Below are 22,008 nucleotides of genomic sequence, written 5' to 3' on the forward strand. Positions count from 1 at the left end.
GGAATCATTGGCAAAGCATTTAAACACCCGAGCATCTTTGTAATCTACCAATGGTCTTAAAGACTGATGTTTTAATGAGCAACATTTTAACTAAAGAGTTAGATAGATCCAAACTCAAAGCATCTAAAAACTGTGTAAACTATTTAAAAATGTTTCCCACAAATAAAAGCTCTGTTCAGAGTCACGAATCGTCTCTATTTTGAAGTGTTATATGTGAATTGCTTATATTGGCTGGATGTGTCACATTATAATTAAGTTTTATGTCCCGTGGAAATGTTGAAAAAGAACCTAACCCTCTTGTCTGCTTCTCTTGTTGGACCATTTACTGGACCATGACATTATTGTGTTCCTAAAAAGTGAAATAAGTGCCATTAATTTTAAAAGAGTACCATTGACATGTCAATCACTCCTCTGACCTCACCTCACTGTGGCTCCAGTTTGCCCATTGCTGTTGTAATGGTTGAGATTCAATTGGCAAGTTGCCATGGGAACACAAACGTACATCTTCATGCATCAATGCTGGAGGTACTAAAATAGAAATACCACCATTGCAGGTTAATGATAGGACACCACAAACAATCACAATGACTAATGTAAAGAAAGTGTATGGTTAATCAATTCTGCAAATTTATAAAAAACATGCTATAGAAAAAACTCAGTGAGAGCTGCAGTTACATTGTTGGTTCCCTACTGTTACAAAAATGTTTTTGTGTAGCATGACACCTCGGAAGTCAAATTCAAACCTGAAGATTAGTTAATTTCATGTCCATCTCATTCTAGGTAAAGTATAAAAACAGACATTTAAAATGGGACATACTTTGGATTTCCTGCGAAGTCCATGAACAGGTGCTATATGTCACTTAGTCATTCCAAATATTGATAGACTAAAATCTGTGATTTATTTTTTACAGAAGCAGGATTTATGTCATTTTATTTCAGGACTGAAGTGGCTTCATTGTTCTAACAATGTGTAGTTTGCATTCAATAACTGCTGTCTAACTGTGTGACCTTGACCATTTCGTAAGACCGAGGTTCCGACCCAAAACGGCACCTATTCTGCGATGCTGCTGACCCGCTGAGTTACTCAAGCATTTTGTGTCTGGAGTCGCACAGAGGCTAGACCAGTTAAAGACAGCAGATTTCCTTCATGAAAACAAAGATGAGTTTTTATGAAATCCAGTACATTCCGAGCCATCAAAACTGGAACATGCATTTTTATGTGTAGGAAAGAACTGCAGATGCTGGTTTAAATTGAAGGTAGACACAAAATGTTGGAGTAACTCAGTGGGACAGGCAGCATCTCTGGGGAGAAGGAATGGTTGACATTTCGGCTCAAGACCCTTCTTCAGTCTCGATAATTTTATAATTTCTATGTAATTTACATTCATGGATGATTAGTCATTATCCATGTCATTACATGTCATGCAATAGTGTATTAGTCATTGCATGGATTAGCCAAACCTCCAGATTACTAGACCAGTAATTTAGCCCCTCTCCCACTGACCACCTGAACAGATTAGCTTTTCCATGGAATTGAAAACTAACCCTATATTGGCAGAATCTGGTCTATGGAGGGATGGAGAGGTTGTAGTAGTGGGATTGAGGGAGGGAAAGGGAAAGGCACAAAAATAGGTCACTAATCTCAATCTCATACATCAAGAGTACGAATAAGAGAAAAAAAAGGTCACCCCACAGCCTACTTCATTCCAGGGAAAAAGTCCAGCCTATCCAATCTCCTCCATAACTCAAATCCTGCCAAAAATATACAATGGTGAATCTCTCCTAAACTCTCTTGTGTGCAATCACATTCTTCTCATAGCATGAAGATTAGAACTACACACAGTGGCCTAACCAGTGTATGTAAAGTTGCAACATGATGTCTCAACTTTAATGTTCCATGCCATATTTCTTCTTCACCACCATATCTACGCATGTTGCCCCTTTCATAGAACTATGGACTTGGAACCCTAGGACTCCGTGTTCATCACCATTCCTTAGTTCACTGCCACTTTCTGGCTACGTCTTACCCCTACATGACTTCCCAAATGCATCACCTTGCACTTTTTGGATTAAATTCCATCTCTAATGATCTGCCTAACTCTCCAAATGATCTATATCCTCCTGCAGTCGGACAATTTCCCTTGCATAACATCACCATGCCGTTTGTGTTGTGCGCAAACTTCCTAATCACATCTTCTATATTCACATTTCAGTTATTTATATATATCATAAACAGTGATGGTCCCAGCACCGATCCACATAGTTCACACATAGTTACAGACTTCCAATCAGAAAAGTATCCTTCCAACTCTACCCTTTTCCTATCACAGTCATTTTGGGATTCAATAAGCCAGCTCATTTTGGATCCATGTGCTTAACCTTCTTGACCAGCCTACCATGCAGGACCTTGTCAAATGATTGATCCTTCTTCTTCTTGCGAATGAAACATAAACCAAAGGAATAGTTAGATCATTGATTGATGGATTGATTGATTGATTGATTGATAGATACAGCATGGATACAGTCACTTAGGCCCATCAATGTTATCTTACTTTCACATCCACTATAGACACACTAGAGGCGATTTACCAAGGCCAATTAACCACAAACACGCATGTCTTTGGGATGTAGATACCAGAACATCCGGAAGAAACTCATGCAGTCACAGGAAGAATTTGCAAATTCCACACAGGCAGCACCTGAGGTCAGGATCAAACCAGTAGCTCTACCAGCTGCACTCTGTGTACCCCAATGTCTCCATGATATATTTGAAACGGTATGATTTTAAAAATAATGTATTTTTCATACTTTCCAATTAGCTATTTTGCTTTTTGTAAAAGGTTAAAAAAAAATTGTAAGGGATTTTATTTCTTGCTTTCCTCGAGGAAAATGCCTTCAATCTGATCGGCCCTTCTGCCAATGTGCTACAACGTCCCTGTTAACAGAGATTTACTCCAGGAGGTGCAAATGACAATGCCACAATACCCACTAAATCTTCAATGGCACTTAACCTCAAGGTCTGTGGCAAACAGTATCCCCTCACCACTGACAGAATCATCTGAGTTTTGAAATATATTAATTTAAAAACAGCATATGCCCCTCTAGCTTTCTAAATGTGAGAATGTAAAAGTTGCCATGACTTTGCTCATGCCTTTGTTGTTGAGAATTTGACAACCAGCCTGCAGATAACAGTAGCAAACGCGCATGTGTATTTAAATTGCACTGCACTAAAACTTAATGGAATAATTCCATCACCCTTTGCTGCTATCAGCAGGGGAGCCCAACATTGCAGCACTGATTCCTCAGTATAGTTTTTAGTGCTCTATTTCTCACCCCTGCAAACGTTAAAGTGTGGCTACCCTCTGGAAGCATATTTTTCTCACCTTCACTCCTCTGTAAATATTCAGGAAGCAGGGTCTCAGGGAGTGTGGCCGGGAGTGAATAGCCATTTTTCCTGGCAACGACTAGGTGAAAGGCAGCACAGAACTCGTACAGTGTTAAAGCTCCATCACAATCCACATCAGAGAGCTCCCTGTGGACATAATGGTTGTTAACCTTGAGGGCTAAATATCTTGTCTGCATCTTATGACAACTTTGAGATGGTGTCAACATTAAATTCAGAGAAACATCAATCGATTTTCTTCTAAGAAAAGCTTCAACCTGTGCCACAAGTTTAAGTATTGACCTTGTAGCATTTGTAACACATTTTTTTAGATACCAAATTTGGTTAAAAATAGGATTAAATGTTTAGCTCCCAGAAGTTTAATCACATTCATGTGTTCTGAAGATGCACAGGGCAAAATAGGATACAAGTAAATAAGATGCTGGAATCAATTAGCCAATCTATTCTTGCACACTTCCATGCAATTATCTCAAGAAAGGCTTTATTCCATCAGCAAAGTAAGTACCTCAAAAAGATTTTTTTAAATCTCTGCGCAGAAAACCATATGGCTGTGAATTTGAACTGGAAGTGCAACAACCTGTTATTGCTTTAAAATTACACCACAACTGTTAAAATTATTTATTTAAACACATTAAAACAAAATTTATTCCGGGGTTCATTAAACCAAAATTTTCAAATAGCACTTGGTCTAGTATCATATAAAAATGAACAAGAAAGAACGCAGGCAACCAACTCGTTGCCATTTAAATCCTTTTCTCACCCATTGTGAATGTGTTTCTCACAAACTATCTATGATTAATCTGCTTTTCATTGATAACATTTATATTTTACTTTTAAATTTCAAGCTTTATCCTTTTTTCATAGCAAAAGGATTTGAGTATAGGAGCAGGGAGGTTCTACTGCAGTTGTACAGGGTCTTGGTGAGACCACACCTGGAGTATTGCATACAGAGAGTGGTGAATCTCTGGAACTCTCTGCCACAGAAGGTAGTTGAGGCCAGTTCATTGGCTATATTTAAGAGGGAGTTAGATGTGGCCCTTGTGGCCAAAAGGATCAAGGGGTTAGGAGAGAAGGCAGGTACTGGATACTGAGTTTGGATGATCAGCCATGATCATAATGAATGGCGGTGCAGCTCGAAGGGCCGATGGCCTACTCCTGCACCTATTTTCTATTTTTCTACATCTATTTCAATATAGGAAACAAGAGAGATGATCAATTATAATTAAACAATGTACTACTGCAATTGTGCAAGGGGAATTGGACAGGCTAGATGCAGGAAGATTGATCCCGATGTTGGAGAAGTCCATTGGCAAAAGGGCTCACAGCTTTAAGGATAAGGGGGAATCCTTTAAAAATATAAGATGGATTGTTTAGAACCTTTTTACACAGAGAGTTCTGTGTTGAGTCTGGAACTCTGACAAACTGCAGAGGGTAGTTACGAGCAGCAGTGTTTCTTTTGCTATAGAGATTAAGAGGGAGTTACTCCAGATTTGTATCTTGTTACCAAAAGCACCTGCCAGGGTTTCTTATTTCTCTTGACAAAGAATTGGGCTGCCTAAAACAAATAAACCCAAGCAGGTCATAATGTTTTTTCTATGAGATTATTTAATTATTTAATAGATTAGGGGTAGCAACAAACATTTAATGGACAGCAAGTAGAAATGTAGAAAATGAATGAAAAATATTTAAATGGCATTCGTGCAGACAATATAACAGAGATGATTAAAAAATTGATTTTGTAAATATCTTCTATAATGAGTACTAGCAGGAAACGAGTGTTGCCACTGATACTCATATACACCAAGTGACGAGAAATAGACTGACATTGTCCGTCATTCAGGAGGCATAAATACAGCTATTGGAGGTTAGAACCTCATTGGTGTTATGTCTGTATTCTTTTTTTGTGTGCTGCAAAATGGCAAAAAGCATTTCACTTCACTACACCTGGGTGTATGTGAATGTGACTAATAAAATACCTTTGATACCTTTGATAGAAGGGAATATTCTAAAAACCTGAAAGAATAACTTTTTTAAATTCATGGAACAATCAAAATAGCTGCGTTAAAAACAAAAAATAAGATACAGGGTAATTGAGTGGCCAATGTTTTATGTAGTATGAATGCATCAACAAAATGGTTTCTATCATGCCTGTCAGCACATTGATACTTGTGCAGCTTTTAAGCTTGGAGTACAGAGACATCCAAAGAACAACCCTGAGTCACACTAATGATGTGGTAAAAGTACACCAAAATAACTTGCATTCATATGCAGAAGGAATAACAGTCATTTTCTTTTTGTAAAGTCACTCCAGAGATGCTGTTGCCTGCACATCTGCAAAGAGGCAGTTAGTCCAAGCAAATTTGTATTATTCTAATACAATAACACAAACAGCAAATGCTTGAAATTCTCAGTGAATTTCTCATCTGACAAAGATACCTCAAAACTTCCACTGCCTAAAACCCATAGCGAAGAAGAAACCAGTGTCCCTGCCTAAATGACTACCGCCCTGTATGACCCCATAATAATGAAGTATTTTGAACGATTGGGGTAACAACAAACATTTAATCCCCTACAGGCCTATCGCAAGTCTAGAAATGCCATACCACGAAAGTAATGAATGAAAAAGAACACATATTGTACATGGCATTCGTGCAGACCATCATAACAGAGATGATTAAAAAATTGATTGCTGTAAATACTTCTATGTCACTGGAGTACTAGCAGGAAACCGCAGTCAGTGTTTGCAAGAACACTGATCACGCTGAGCACCGGCTCCCCTCAAGGCTGTGTGCTCAGCCCGCTGTTGGTTCACACTGCTCACACATGACTGTATTCCAGAGATTCAGGGACAATAAAATCATAAAGTTCGCGGGACACTACAGTTGGTGGGACTGTGGAGATGACGAAACAAGGTACAGTGCTGCAAAATGGCAAAAAACTTTCACTGGTGCGGCTACACCTGGAATTGAATGTCGAAAAAAATACCTTTGATACCTTTGATAGAAGGGAATATTCTAAAAACCTGAAAGAATAACTTTTTTAAATTCATGGAACAATCAAAATAGCTGCGTTAAAAACAAAAAATAAGATACAGGGTAATTGAGTGGCCAATTTTTTATGTAGTATGAATGCATCAACAAAATGGTTTTCTACAGGGGCACGGTGGAGTCATGCGTACTGCATCAATAGCAACTGCTCGGACAGGAAGGCTGCAGAGGGTAGTGAGGGGAGCAGAGAGGATTATTGGCGTCTCCCTACCCTCGGTACAAGAACTGTTCCAGAGCCGCTGTCTGAAGAAAGCACAGAGAATTGCCAAGGACAAACTGCACCCCCTTCACTCACACCTGGATCTCCTGCCATCAGGCAAGAGATATCGAAGCATCAAAGCCCGGACTACGACTGCAAAAGCTTCCTACCACAGGCATGTGAGGCTGCAGACAGGAATAACAGCAGGATCATTGACTCTGCGGCTGGCAAAAATAAATTGACAGGTCAATTCACCAGCATCACAAATTATTTGTGCAATTTAAATTTTTCTGTTGTCAAACATGTGATCATTAGCACATCTGTGGCAAAGAGGCAGGAAGTTACGAAGCAAATTTAAAATTATACTAATCAATAACACAAACAGAAAATGCTTGAAATACTCAGTGAATCTGGCAGCATCTGTGGAAAGAGAAACAGAGTTAATGTTGAAAAGTTGTAGAGTCAAGAGATTTGTCGTCTGCCGCAGAACAATAACATTCTTACTTCCTGCAAGTTTACAGGCACAATAGTTGCAACAACAACTATGAACATATAATAAATTAACAATTATTCCAAGCGAACTAGACCATGGCAGTGAAAAACCCAAAGTACATGGACAATTTGTGCTGATTCACAACTCATGGAGTAGTCTTTGCTCAGCTAAAATCACCCGCATGTGAAAGATCCTCCGGCAGCGGCTGTTGTTTCACCATTAATTCCCCAGTAATATTTGAGTCCACATCTCCTATGTGCAAAAAACTACTAACATATTAATCACAGCTTCAAGCAAATTTAACACTATGCAGATTCTGGTCACTGTATTAAAAATCATATAGATCTGGAAAACAGATCACAGTGACTGGGTTCTTGTGCCAATGGACACAGTTGAAAACCGCTGTTGAAAAGGGAAACAAAATAAATAAATTGAATTAGACTTACCATATGTGAGAAAGTTCTCGGATAGGAAGCTTTGACTTGGTGAAGAGATCCTTAGCAACAAACCCTGTAAGAGGACTTGGGTTAATTAGTGACTAAAATTGTAAAACTATAAATCTCTGAAGAGTGTGGACTGCTTAATTTCATCCACAAAGGACTGTTTATTCCCTTTGAGCTCACAGAATCGCAAACGTGTAGGATAGTACTAGTGTATGGGGAGATCGCTGGTTGACTAGGACTGGGTGGGTAGAAGGGTCTGTTTCCACGCTGTTTCTCAATAGTTTAAATGTAGGCTATGATAAGGAATTTGAATATCAATGAAAATACAACTGACAACAATCTATTACATTATTTATTGAAAAAATTCCAATAAATTAAATGACAAAGCTGATTATATAAAATAAATGTGTAGGAAGGAACTGCAGATGCTGGTTTAAACCGAAGATAGACCAAAAATGTTGGAGTAACTCAGCAGGGCAGGCAGCATCTCTGGAGAGAAGGAATGGGTGACGTTTTGGGTCGAGACTCTTCTTCAGACTGATGTCAGGGGAGAGGGAGATACATAGATAAGGAAAAGTAAGGTGTGAATACAGGACAAAGGGGATAAGGATCAAGGAAAATGTAGAATAGATCATTGTTAGCTGGGAGAAGGTAACAACAAAGCAAACAGATAAAATGTAGTCAGAAACAGTCTGACTGGTCGGAGAACGGGGAAGAGCAGACGAGCGGAGGTGTTCAGCGAAACAATCGCCGTGCCTGCACTTGGTCTCGCCGATATATAGGAGTATATCTGTATATCGGCGAGACCCAAGTGAAGGCTCGTCGATGATTTCGCTGAACACCTCCGCTCAGTCCGCCTAAACCTACCTGATTTCCCAGTTGCTAAACACTTTAACTCCCCCTCCCATTCCTACACTGACCTTTCTGTCCTGGGCCTCCTCCATTGTCAGAGTGAGGCCCAGTGCAAATTAGAGGAGCAGCCCCTCATATTTCCCTTGGGTAGTTTACATCCCAGCGGTATGAACATTAACTTCTTTAACTTCAAGTAACCTTTGCCTTTCCTCTCTCTCCATCCCTCCCCCTTTCCAGTTCTCCGGCCAGTCTGACTGTCTCTGACTATATTTTATCTTTGGTTACACAAAAAAGCTGGAGAAACTCAGCGGGTGCAGCAGCATCTATGGAGCGAAGGAAATAGGCAACGTTTCGGGCCGAAACCCTTCTTCAGACCTGGCCTCACTAACCCAGACCTGCGCCTCTATATTTTATCTCTGCTTTGTTGTTACCTTCTCCCAGCTAACAATGATCTGCATTTTCATCAATGATTTACATCTACATTTCTACATTTTCCTTAATCTCCATCCTCTTTGTCCTGTTTTCACACCTTATATTTCTTATCGATGTATCTCCCTCTCCCCTGATATTAGTTCTCTCCAGAGATGCAGCCTGTCCTACTGAGTTACTCCAATGTTCTATATAAAATAACTTCCTTTTAAAAATAGTACTATAGTTTGTAACATGATGTTGGAACATCATTAAAGGAAAATGAAAGACATTGTATAAATACAGTTAGATAGACACCAAAACGCCACGGTTCAAGCAGCATCTCTGGAGAAAAGGAATAGGTGACGTTTCAGGTCTCGACCCTTCAGACGTTACTGAGTAGCCAGAATTACTCCAGCTTTTTCTGTTTATCTTCGGTTTAGACCAGCATCTGCAGTTCCTTACTACACATATTAATACAGTTCTTAATTTCTCCCTTTCTTTTAATGAATCCAGTGTATTACCTGAAATAAGGGATTTCATATCAGGCTGCAAGGATTTAAACTGATTGAAGTAGTACTCTTGTTGTTCCTTAGTTATCCTCCAGGGGTCATCTGTGTGGTCTGAGGGATCTTCCTGTGGTTCTGGATCTGGAGGTTGCACAGATGTTTCTTTCTATAAAGAGCAAAAAGGAACTGGGCTGTAGTTTGCTGCAGATCTGATTTTAAAGACATCTATCTCTAATTAGGCAAGACTTACCCATATAATTTTCTTATGCACCAAACTGTTGAAACCATGGGCAAATTAAAATGTATGGTCTGTTAAGATCAATTGTCCCTCCTGCTAACAATAGGGTCAATATGTCAACAACTATAATAAAAGGAAATTTTAGCTTTACATTTTATGTTGAATTGGTGCCTCCATTCCATAATGAATATCTTTATATTGGAATAATAACGATCAATTCTATGGAGTAGGTGTGAATCCAGATTAAGATAAATCTCCATGAAGCTGCCACTCTGCATGTATATGTATAATGGTGGGGAGGGGAATATCATTAGACAGACACAATTTTATCCAAGAGCTTGAAAGCTCACAGGAATGTTGCTGACCTAGATCCTCCTCCGCCAATGGACTCTGGGAATAGCTGGAGCCCAAATCAAGGCTGTTAACATAAGAAATTACTCTGTAGGGAAAAGCTTACTCACAGAAGTAATAGGCAGCACAAAGGGGTAACTCTTCACTATGCCTCGCTTATGTATGCAAGATGGCACACAAGAAGCTTTAACAAATATGTTTAAAGTTTCACCTGCTCAAGGAGACAACTGGCATGTCTTTGAGTATTTACTTTCTTTTAAATATATAATTTCCTAATTTGTGGTTACCAACATTACAGACTTTCTTCAGGCGTGCTCCCTGCTCGAGTAGAGGAACATATATGAGCGGGAATCTATGCAGGTTGACCAGTGTTTCACATTCAAACTTGGATGACTTTTTTCAGATTATGAAAAATTATATTAATTTATATTTGCTGTACATGTGGAGAGCAGGCTGAAGTCAACATCCATCCTCATGTATGTTTTTACTCTGAAGCAGTTAATGGTACATTCTCTTGGGCAGTGTCACACTGCTTTCTTTTTCTTTCAGGGTAGTTTAGTAGTGACAGTAAAATAAAATGGTTTATCGTTCTGCATGCATTTGTAGCATTTTCTGTGATTTTATTTGGTAACTTAGTGTTTTGTATAATGTGTTCCGGATTAATTCTTATTGTGAAGCCCACGTTGACAATAGTCCGCAGTCAAAGAAAAAGGCAGCTGGCATTTCACAGGAGCAGCTGCACCCTGGACAGGCAATTCAATTTGTTTAGCTCATTAAAGTAGCCATTAAAATAAAGTGTGATGTGGTCCCTGCGCTAATGCATAAACAATTCAAACTGACATGTTTAAACATCAAAACTCATGGGTGTTGTGTAATTTTTGGGCTCCCCACTTAAAATAGGTTTTGTTGTTTTGGAGATGACTGAGGAAAACAGTACAAAATTTTCAGGTCTACACCATGACACTGCCATGTCCTGAAAGCACAATAAGTGCAAGGGATGGCATGGTTTGGCATGGCATGAGCAGCTGCCCTTCAGTTGCGGTGGCCCAGGTTCAAACCTGGTCTCTGATACTGACTGCGTGGGGTTTCCCCTAGTTATTCCAGTTTCCCTCCACATCCATTAATTTGTGATTGTAAAAGAGATTATCATAGGTGTTGTGTCATATGTGGGAACTTCACTGATGTATGGGAGAAAATGCTTACAGCAAAATAAGTGGGGTAGTGGGTTTACTTTGAGATACAGTGGGTTGGATGGCCTCTTCTATTTCATAATAATAGCATGATTTCAAATGTACATTGGATAACGCTTTCCTGATCCTCCACCTCAAACACTCAACTATCAGCTCCTCTATTCCCAGACTGTATAGCTGCGGATGTCCTGGGTGGTCAGTGAAGTGCAGGGTCCACAGAAACTAAGACTGTGGCCAAGTACACAAGTTCAAAGTAAAGCTCCATGAGGTTCTGCTAAAACGTCACTCACTAGAACCAAGTTAATTTTCACAACTTCACTCAAGATTGTCAGAGGAAATAGGGAATTTTTGAAAATGGAAATTACATCAGACTGACAAGTTGCAAAACTCATGGTCAAGTTGAACAAAGCATCATCATTTCCAGAAAATATGGAGGACTTCTTATTTATGAATTATTCGTACTTATTAATTCTTTGCAGTCCGTGGCACCATCATCACCCCTATCAAAGACTCACCTAGCCCACCTCCTGCATGCTAGTTTAAAACTTCATTACTTTTTATTATTTCAAAAATAAATTTTACTCATAAAAATATATACAGGAAATACAACACAATGCACGGCTTTCTTTACATTCATGGTGTTGGTCAGTGTATGCATGCACTGTGTGGCCAAGTCAATACATTCACAGTGTCATCAAGTTGATTCATTTGCTGTACAAAGCACCAATCCACTTTCTATGGTTCCTTTGAACAATGGTTTTGGGAGCTGTTACAGAGGACTCTCAGTACCCAGTGGTAGAAGGATCTTAGGTTAAAATATTTCCACATGGAACATTTGCGTTGGCTGCACCAAGCTTCGGTGTTGCATGTACTCCTCGACCTGGAATGTGCCAGGTGCATAATTCACTTGCGATCAGAACGTTTGGGCAGCTGAAAGTTTGTATTTCACAGAGTTGATGATCTTTCAAGAGCAACTGATGTGTGCCTTGGTATGTGTCCCTGGGAACAGCCCCTGGATCTGAGAGCCTTCTATTAAGCAAGTGCTTGGGATGAATGTCGACAAAGATCTCTGCATTATTTTCCAAACGTTTGCAAATGCACAGTGCACAAACAGTTGGGCAAATGTCTCACCCTCATCGCATCATGTACTGGGAGTGAGCCTCAGAAAGTATCTATCAGGGAGGGCCCTGCTCACTGCCTACTAAGTGAGATCTTGATATTTGTGATGAGTTCTGGCAATGAAGTATTCTGGAAAATGGTATTGATAGTTTTCTTGGAAAACCATCCTCCAACATCTATCATGACCTCCCACAGACCTTGCAGGACATTCCATGCTGACCAATGCCTGATGGATTTGTGATCATGTCAGAAGCTTTTCTACTAGGTAGTGTGGCAAAGTCCAGCTGAATGGAGCATTCTGTGGCAATGAGACCAGTCCCATCATTTTCAACAACAGAGACAAGTGGGACAACACATAGTGAGACGTTGTGTCTGTGTACTTCGGTTCTACAAAAAGCTTGATGCAGCCAACACAAAGGTGGCCATCAAGACAAAGGCAGCATTTGATATGCAGTAACCAGTTCACAAAATATCCACTTAAGGCAGGATTCTTTATTGAAGATCCCCATTTCCTCCTTCAAGCGTCAATGTTTACTTCATTATTTGCATGAATACAATCTTCTTGTTTTGCTAACCCTTCCAAAATTTGCTTCTCAAATCCCAGATTTAGCTGGTGAATTATTCTTTAAAAATGCATTAAGTTAGTAGCTTTTTGTTTACCTGAGCATACAATGAACATGTAAGGGAAGGTTTAGGTTCATAGTTCCCATGGGTCTGTCCATCTGGATAAATTACTGAACCTGTAGTTGGGCTTCTTTCGTGAGAGACTGTAACACAAAAAAAGTAAATTGAATTTAAATTGAAATATGGCTCACAATGCGATTGCAGCCATAAATTTACCATGACTGAATAATGAATCCTACTATTGTAGAGTCTCGTACATCTGTCTATAGAATGCACTCGAGGTACAGCGAAGGATAACTGAATTGTGATTCATGGGTTAAGAATCATTATTCTGACTAGTAACAAGCAATTAAAATGACATGGTCCACCAAAAGAGGCAGTTGCCTTAATCATCACTGCAGCGTGGGGCAGAGTGATGCTTTGCCAACAATTCTGATGTATCATGGAGTCATCTTTTTATGGCTGGTTTGAGGTGAATATCTGCTAGCTGTTCCAGAATTGGTGTATCTCAAAGTATCCTTTGCATACTGTACTTCTGTTGCATGCTCTGCAGGCACAGGGAATGCAAGAAGACAGCTAGGTTGCATGTTTGTGAAAATTACTTGGCCACAGTTGCAAAACTATAACCTAGAAATTTGATTAATTGAAAGCCATTTAATCTAATTTCCATGTAAAATTGAACTTATTCGGGCCAGGCACTTGTGTGCAATTAACCTTAACCTCAATTAACTGACATTTTTCTGGCATCAGTTGTGCACTTGATAAAGGCACATTTCCTCTCACCATAAAAAAAAATGGAGCAATTGGGTGCATCACAAAAAAAACCAGGAACATAGCTTGCTGAGGTGTGTATTAAAGAGCCTCTGCTTTGACACTGATATCTTGCATTTTGTACATGCATCTCCACATAGGAACCTTGCAAGTTCCATTTTTGTGCTTCATTCTTGGTGCAAATCATCTTAATAATGTTATAATCAGCTTTTTGGCCAATATCACTATTTCATACCGTTATATAGTTATAGATTGATAGTCATAAATTTATACAGCACGAAATCAGGCCCTTCAGACTGACTTGTCCATGCCGAGCAAAATGCCTTATCTAAGATTAATCCCATTTGCCCACATTATTCCTCTAAACGTCTCCTATCCATGTACCTTTCTAAATGTTGTGATTGTACCTGCCTCGGCTACCTCCTCTGGCAGCTCGTTTCATATACTCACTACCCACTGAGTGAAAAGGTTGCCCCTTAGGTTCTTATTAAATATTCCCCCTCTCACAATATACCCATGTCTTCTCGTTCTTGATTTTCCTAACCCTGGGTAGAGGATTCTGTGTATTTACCCTATCAATTCCCCTCATGATCTTATACACGTCTATAAGATCGGTACTCGGACGGGACGCCGAAGGACAAGAAGCCGAAACCAAGAAGTCAAAGCCAAGATGCCGAACGGACATCACGTTGAAATGCCGAGATGCTGAACGGACATGAGGCCGAAAGGACACAAAGCCGAACGGACATGATGCCGAATGGACACGACGACGATAGGAAATTACTTCGAATGGACATGAAGTCGAAAATTTATGACGCCAAACGGACATGAAGCCAAAATGATAAATAGGTATGAAACACTTTTTAAAAAAAATCTATATTTGCTGCAAGAATTGTTGTACCTTGTTACATTTTTAAATAGTTAAATTGTTGTACCTTGTGCGTCTCCGGGGACGGGATTGTTCCGACACCTTGTCAGTCATCGACAAAGGTCAGTGATTGGTCCAGACCACTGCGTCCATCGCATCACTGCCTCTATGGCAATCGCAGCAGCTTGGAGTCACTGCCACCAGTTTACAAATGCAAACTCAAGCTCCCCCCCACCCTCCCGTCTCCCCCTGGCCAGTGATGTGATGGACATGGGGGTCTGGCCGGGGGAAGACGGGAGGGTGAGTTTTGTCGATGACTGACAAGGTGTCGGACCAATCCCGTCCCCGGGTAAGTCATGTCCGTTCGGCATCGTGTCCGTTTGGCTTCATGTCTTTTCGGCGTCGTGTCCGTTCGGTATCTTGGCTTTTCGGCGAGATGTACATTCAGCATCTTGGCTTTGGCTTCTCATCCTTCGATGTCCTGTCCGCACAGGTATAAGATCACCCTTTAGCCTCCTGCGCTCTAAGGAATAAACTACTAGCTTGCCCAATAGCTCAGACTCTCAAGTACAGGCAACATCCTCGTAAATCTTCTCTGCACTCATTCCAGCTTAATGACATCCTTCCTATAGCTGGGTGACCAAAATGAACACAATACTCCAAATGTGGCCTGACTAATGCCTTGTACAACTGTAGCATAGCATCCCAACTTCTATACTAAATTCCCTGAATAAGGAAGACCAATGTGCCGAAAGCCATCTTTATCACCTGATCTTCCTGTGACACCACTTTCAGGAAACAATGCACCTGTACTCCCAGATTCCTCTTGTCTACAGCACCCTCCAGTGTCTGCCATTCACTGTGAAGGTCCAGCCTTGGTTTGACTTCCCAAAATGCACCTCACACTTATCTGCATTGAACTCAATTAGCCATTCTTCATCCCACTTGCACACCTGATCAAGTCCTGCTGTAATTTTCGATAATCCTCTTCACTGTTTACGATACCACTTACTTTAAACTTACTAATCATGCCATGCACATCTATATAACTAAAAGTCTCATTTTGATCACTTCCTGTCTGCGCAGTATATTGATTTTAGAAAAACGCTACCATATATCGCTATGATTTTTGGCCATTTTACTCAGTCCTCAAACTGAGGCAGCCCCGAGGATTTTTCCGATCGATGAAAAATAAAAAAGTTATGAATGTTTAAAAAATCTTGAGATCAGTCTCTTGCCTGTCAATCACCACGATGAAGGTAACGCCCCTCCCGGGGGGTGGGCAGGACTATAAAACCACAGATGCCTGGACGTGAGTCAGTCACACTGGAAGATCATGAGGGAGATCTCCACAACTGTGATTCCAAGCTGTGAATCAACTGAACTGTGAGTCTGCAATGTACTTGCAATAAATGATTTGTTTGCCCTTAATGACATTGCAATGAGTTGTTTGGCAATTTGGTGGCCTGCACTCTGCCTGAAATGCTGTGAAATCGTGTTTGGTGGCCTGCACTCTGCCTGAAATGCTGTGAAATTGAGCTTGGTGGCCTGCACTCTGCCTGAAATGCAATTGCAAGGAATAGTCCAAGAATCCATTCGGCCCACAATGTCCATACTAGCCCTGTTGAAACCGGTCCCTTTGGCCCACAACCCCCTTACTAGCGCTCCAGAAAGCCCCCCTCCCCCCCCACACTGGCCACCAATATTAGAATTGGTGGAGAGATGGAATATTGTGTTGGGGGACCAACCCTCCCGTGTGAACATGGTACCCAATGGGTCCCACTTAGTCTAGTTCTCAAATAAATTGCTGATATAAACCACAAATAGCAATGGGCCCAACACTGTTCCCTGATTCACACCACTAGTAATAGGCCTCCAGTCAGAAAACCAACCTTCCACCATCTCCCTCTGCTTCTGTATCTCTACCCAGGCAAATAGCTTTTCCTGAATCCAAAGCGAACTAACCTTCCAGAGCAATCTACCATGCAAAAACTTACCAAAGGCCTTACGGAAGTCCATATATTGCCCATGTCAACCTTCTTTATTACTTCTACAAAAAACATGAGAAACGATCTTCCATGAACAAAACCATTTTTACTGTCCCTAAACAGCCTCTGACTATCCAAATGACTACCCTATGTCATTCCTCAGAATCCTCTCCAGTAACATACCTACCACAGATGTTAGGCTCACTGTTCTATGGTTCCCAGGCTTTTCCTTGCAACCTTTCTTAAACAGAGTCACAACATTAGCAACTTTCTAGTCATGTGGCACCACACTCGTGTCTAATGATGATTCATATATTTCAGCCAAAGCTCCTGCAATTTATTCTCCAGCTTCCCACAGCATCCTCGGATATATCTGATATATATCAGATATATCCGAGGCCTGGGAAATTTATTTGTCTCCATATGTCTTAGGATATCCAGCACCGCCATGACCTCAAAACAAATTGTCCTCAAGATATCTCCATTTACTGTCCAAAGCTCAGTAGTCTTTGTGTCTTTCTCCATAGTACAAAAAACTGAGAATACTAATTGAAGTACTTGCTCAACTCTTGAAGCTTCTCACATAGATGACCACTCAGGTTTCTGAGGGGTCCCCTTCTCTCTCTCTCGCAACCCTCTTTCCTTTAATGTTCAGAAAGTCATACTGCATGGAAACAGATCCTTCAGCCCAGCTTGCCGATGCCTACCAAAACGCCCCATCTACGCTAGTCCCATCTACACTCATTTGGCCCTCATCACTCTAAACTTTTTCTATCCATATATCTGTCCAAACGTATTTAAATATTGTTATAGTACCTGCCTCAACTACCTCCTCTGGCAGCTTGTTCCATATACCCACCACCTTTTGTGTGAAAAGGTTACCCCTCAAATTCCTATCAAATCTTTCCCATCTCATCTTAAACTGATGTCCTCTAGTTTTTCGGATGATCTTTAATCTTATTTGCCAGAGCTATCTCTTGCCCCCTTTATGCCCCCCTGATTTCCTTATTAAGCATGATCCTCAGTCCCCTAAATTCCTCCAGAGAACATCAACCTCTTGCCAAGTGTGGATAATTGCAATACTCTGAATTTACTTAAGTACCATCAGAAGAAAAAAAACTTCCTGGTATATTTGACAACTAATATTTTAATTTTACAATATACATGAAGCAAAGGTCAAACTTTCAGCCATTTCCTCAAGTTTCTTTCTATGATATTGATTAAATGGAAACAGACAAATGCTATCAGAGCATTTAAGAGGCTTTTAGATAGGCACATGGAAGTGCAAGGAATAGAAAGATATGGATTATGCACAGGCAAATGAGATCAGTTTAACTTGGGATCATGTTCGGCACAAACATTGTGGGATGAAGGGTCTGTTCCTGTGCTGTACCATTTGTTCTATGTTTTATCTCTCCAATTACTTAGCTAAATAGTCATTCTTCCATTAACGAGTATTAATGATGGTAGTTTTTTTTATGGGAGGAAGGGTTTATTTCATTAAAGACAATTCTATAGGTAAACTAAACCCAGTCTCTCAGCATTCCGGTTTGTGTCAGCAACCCTGATAACTGCCCTTTTGGGCAGGAGGCTGAATAATTAAATTGTCCATTACCTTTACGAACTGTTGAGCTCAGCCGCCTCAGACGACTAATGCAGAACTTTTTTATTGTGCCTTGCAAGAGCTCCTAATTTCATAGAATTGAACCATTAACTCATACTGGATGTCTTTGTAATAATAAGGTAATGTGTGCCACAGAACAGCTGAAACGTCACTTCTAGAAAATCCTCACCTGTAAATCAACCCTCAATTATTTTAGCTAGTTTCCCACAAGCATGATTTCCGAAGAAGCAATTATTCATACTGTCGGACTACATAGCCTACAAATAAGTGGATGTATCTGCTGACAGTTCACTGAACAATTTTTAAATACAGGTACCTTTAACCCCCATTTCAGGTATTGGTTTATGTATATTGACATTTAATTACTTAGAGGTGACCTGTACATATGCAAGAAGTAATTCATCTTTTTCTCCTGACTAACTTTCCCACTTACAATTATATTTAGACTCTTTGGTTAAAACCAGCAATCTTTTATTGACAAAACATAATTGCCAAAAACGTGCACTACGAAACTGATAATATCCCATTCAGGAATCCCGTTGGTTTGGTTTCTGGCTGAGCAGATAATGGTTCCCATACTCCCCACCCTTCTACTCGGAGTCTCACCGGCTCTGGCATTTCCCCAATGCTCACCAGCTCAATGAATCCCAAGTCCAAAGGCACATGGGGTCTCCAACTCCTACACTTCCTAGAAATTCTCCAGTACAATGGAGAATTTGTTATAATACTGCGATGTAATTAAAAACCGATTGAAAGTGTTTTGGGGAATTAACAGCATGCAACTGTCCTGGAAATCCCAAACTCCCATGTGTGTCTGATTATCACAGTTTTACTCTTTGGTAGCAATGTCAAAATTAGGAAGGTGAAAATTAGATTGAAATGAGAGGAAAAAAATCATATTTTTCTTTAGCGTAAACATTGCTTTTTAATGTTTTTTGTACTTGCTCATTGTGCATCATTGTTTTCATTTTAAACCAAGGTTCTTTTTGTCAGATGTCTGCTAAATAGCATCACAGTTTTGTCTTTTTGCAAATCTTCACCATCCTTTATTCTAATGGATTTTCAACATCAGTTGCCTTCTATAAGTGGATCTAAGTTCTGTTTCCTGAAGCTCTATGCTTAATGTTACTTCTCATTCGGACACTGCATCTCACTCGTTTCCTTCCTAAAACTCAGCAGAATTTTTATGCTTAATTACCCTTTTAAGAGGGATGCTTGCCAAGAGATTCTTAGAAGCTCAAATATGGGTTATATCATACTTTCTCTTTAACGCTGTTAAAACAACAGAATTTGTGTCAAGTGGGTGTTCCAAACGTGTGTCCTGTAGAGGCCTTTTGTGGTTTAATGGCACAATTTTGTCTTCATTTACTGAGGAATAGCAATTTAAAGATCAATATCAACAGAAACCAGGCAAGCATTTAAGAACAAGCTGTGGCAGCCAAGCCGACTATTCTGATACCTCTTCTGAGGCAAGGACTCCAAAATGAATTGTCATGGTTATTCCTCAAATGTGTAGAAGAGGAGAAGATAGCAATGTCAGGTATCGACTACCTATCTATACATAACTAAAACTCTGATCTTGTTATCTCCCAGTTTGCGCGGTCTTTCTATTTGCGCAAGAACGATACACAATAGCGCCATGATTTTTCACCAGCTCACTCGCCGTTCTCCTGTGCTGCGAGTGCACCAAGTTTTGTTCTGATCGGTTGAATGTTGTAAAAGTTAGCGAGATTTAAAAATCTTAAAAACCGCACGTGCGCAGATCGATCTCTTTTCCTGCCACTCAGCGCCGCGTGGATTAGCCTCTTCTCCTGTCACTCCCTGGGACAGACCAGAGTCAGAGACCCAGCCCAGTCTGGAGTCGGAGATATCGCCCTTATTTCCTTCGCTCCATAGATGCTGCCTCACCCGTTGAGTTTCTCCAGCATTTCTGTCTACCTTTGATTTTGCAGCATCAGCAGTTCCTTCTTGAACATGTAGAATAAATTGTTCTCAAGCAGTCTATTGTCATATGTGTCTTCAGGGATACTATTCTGCCAACACACAAGAGCCTTTATGACCACGTAAAAGATCACACAACTGACAGATTCCTTGAAATTTATTTGTTTGTGTTTGTCTAATTTGACAACACAATGATACAAATGGTTGTGCCTTGAGGTAGAAGACAATAGCATCTCAAAGATAATCCAAATGTCTATTGACCATGTCTAAATGCACAGCAAGACCCAGTCAACTGATGACCTACACTGCCTCCTGGTCATGTAACAGCATGAATCCCTCAGTCATGATTACAAACCCCTCTATGTTCATGTTTCACTAACTCTGTTATTTTACTGTATCGAGGTGCTAAATAAATAAGAAAAAATATTCTTGAAACAGTTCATATATTTTGTAAATAGGGCTAGGAATTGAGAAAATAAACAGCATATTAAAGCTCATGAACAATTAATTAAAAAATTAAAAAACAAATGAAAATGTAAACTCTGGACAATTGATGGTTATTGCTGACACTAAGTTTTAATTAGTGAAAAACAAAAATTTAAGCCCTATTCACAAGTCAGGGGGGATTTACAAATTAGCGACATATGCACAATTGAACTGCTTCAGGATAAATAATATTCATATACTGTGCAGCAAATCAGTCAATCGTCATGGCCTAGGGTTGCAACTCATAATTCATTCAATGTGAATATCTAATCTACTTCTTAGCCTGAACCACAGAAGGCAATAATATTTGGTGATTATACTGCTCCTCAAAATTTTCAAATGCTTAAGTAATTAGCAATTCCAAACTCAATTGAACGCTTACTTATACATGCTCATTACTCTATTCCAACCATTTAGAAAATAGTTGTACACTAGCACCATCATACACACTAGGGACATTACAATTCTTACCAAAGTCAATTAACCTACAAACCTGTACGTCTTTGGATGGTGGGAGGAAACTGTGGCTTCCAGAGAAAACCCACGCTGTCACGGGGAGAATATAGAAATTCCGTACAGACTGCCCCCTTAGTCAGGATCAAAACCGGGTCTCTGGTGCTGTAAGGCAGCAACTCTACCACTGTGCCACTGCCAGCCATTTGCTCGTTCGATCCAAAATATTTCACCAACTCAAATGCAAAGCACACTTGTGGATTTAACGTACCTGCACTATTCTGATCAAAGGCAACTCTTTGTCTTCCATCATGGCTGGCTGTTTGATTCTTCTGGTATGAAGGTGAAGGAGGAGGAGAAGTGAAGGGCAATGCAGCTGCTGACACAGGCTCCTGTTGCAATAGAACACAGAGATATTTCAGTCCAGCAGCAGTACATGTTCATATTTCAGCCAGCAGGTGTAGGAAACCGCTACTAATTTCCTCCATGATAATGCCAAAAAATCCACATCCTCCAACAATGCACTTCAATCTCTACTGCAAATATACTCTGAGACAAAAAGAAAAGTACCCTTTTGAGGCACAAATAGGTAAGAGACACGTAGAGTGCAGATTAAACAGCAGAGTCAGGAAATCTGGGTCTGTGTCTCATTCCATTTGGAATAGTGGGCATTAGAAAGAGGGGATAGGGATTATTCAGAAACCGCTGAAAAGTATGCATTTATGTACAAAACATAGATAGACTCAGGAACGGACCAAGCAATATGGTGAAATTTTCCATCAGAATACAAGGTCAAGATTATTGTCCAGTGATAATTTGAGGAAGCTATTAGCAGTCATAAACATCACCAAGGAGCAAGTAAAGCAGGAGCGTTGAAAATGTAACACCAATAAGAGTATACAAACATTTTTCAAGTCATCTGTCTATATTTTGCCCCTTCTTTTCCTGCCCACCACTTCATGAAACCCTTTTTCAAGTCAATGAAAGATGAGAGATGGAAT

General features: G+C 40.1%; 1 protein-coding gene across 3 annotated transcripts in view; it reads right to left on the minus strand.

Annotated features, from left to right (window-relative positions):
• Positions 1–22,008, minus strand: part of reps2 (RALBP1 associated Eps domain containing 2) — a 147,359-nt gene that overhangs the window by 60,262 nt on the left and 65,089 nt on the right. For all 3 annotated transcript variants that reach the window (XM_055644934.1, XM_055644933.1, XM_055644932.1), the window contains exons 4-9: positions 21,279–21,399; positions 12,913–13,019; positions 9,370–9,520; positions 7,589–7,652; positions 3,384–3,532; positions 422–528 (exon numbers count right to left, since the gene is read on the minus strand). In XM_055644934.1, the coding sequence (XP_055500909.1) occupies positions 422–528; positions 3,384–3,532; positions 7,589–7,652; positions 9,370–9,520; positions 12,913–13,019; positions 21,279–21,399 (699 nt within the window). The remainder of the gene's footprint in view (positions 1–421; positions 529–3,383; positions 3,533–7,588; positions 7,653–9,369; positions 9,521–12,912; positions 13,020–21,278; positions 21,400–22,008) is intronic.

This window comes from Leucoraja erinacea, chromosome 13 (genome assembly GCF_028641065.1).
Source record: "Leucoraja erinacea ecotype New England chromosome 13, Leri_hhj_1, whole genome shotgun sequence".
Lineage (NCBI taxonomy): Eukaryota > Metazoa > Chordata > Chondrichthyes > Rajiformes > Rajidae > Leucoraja > Leucoraja erinaceus.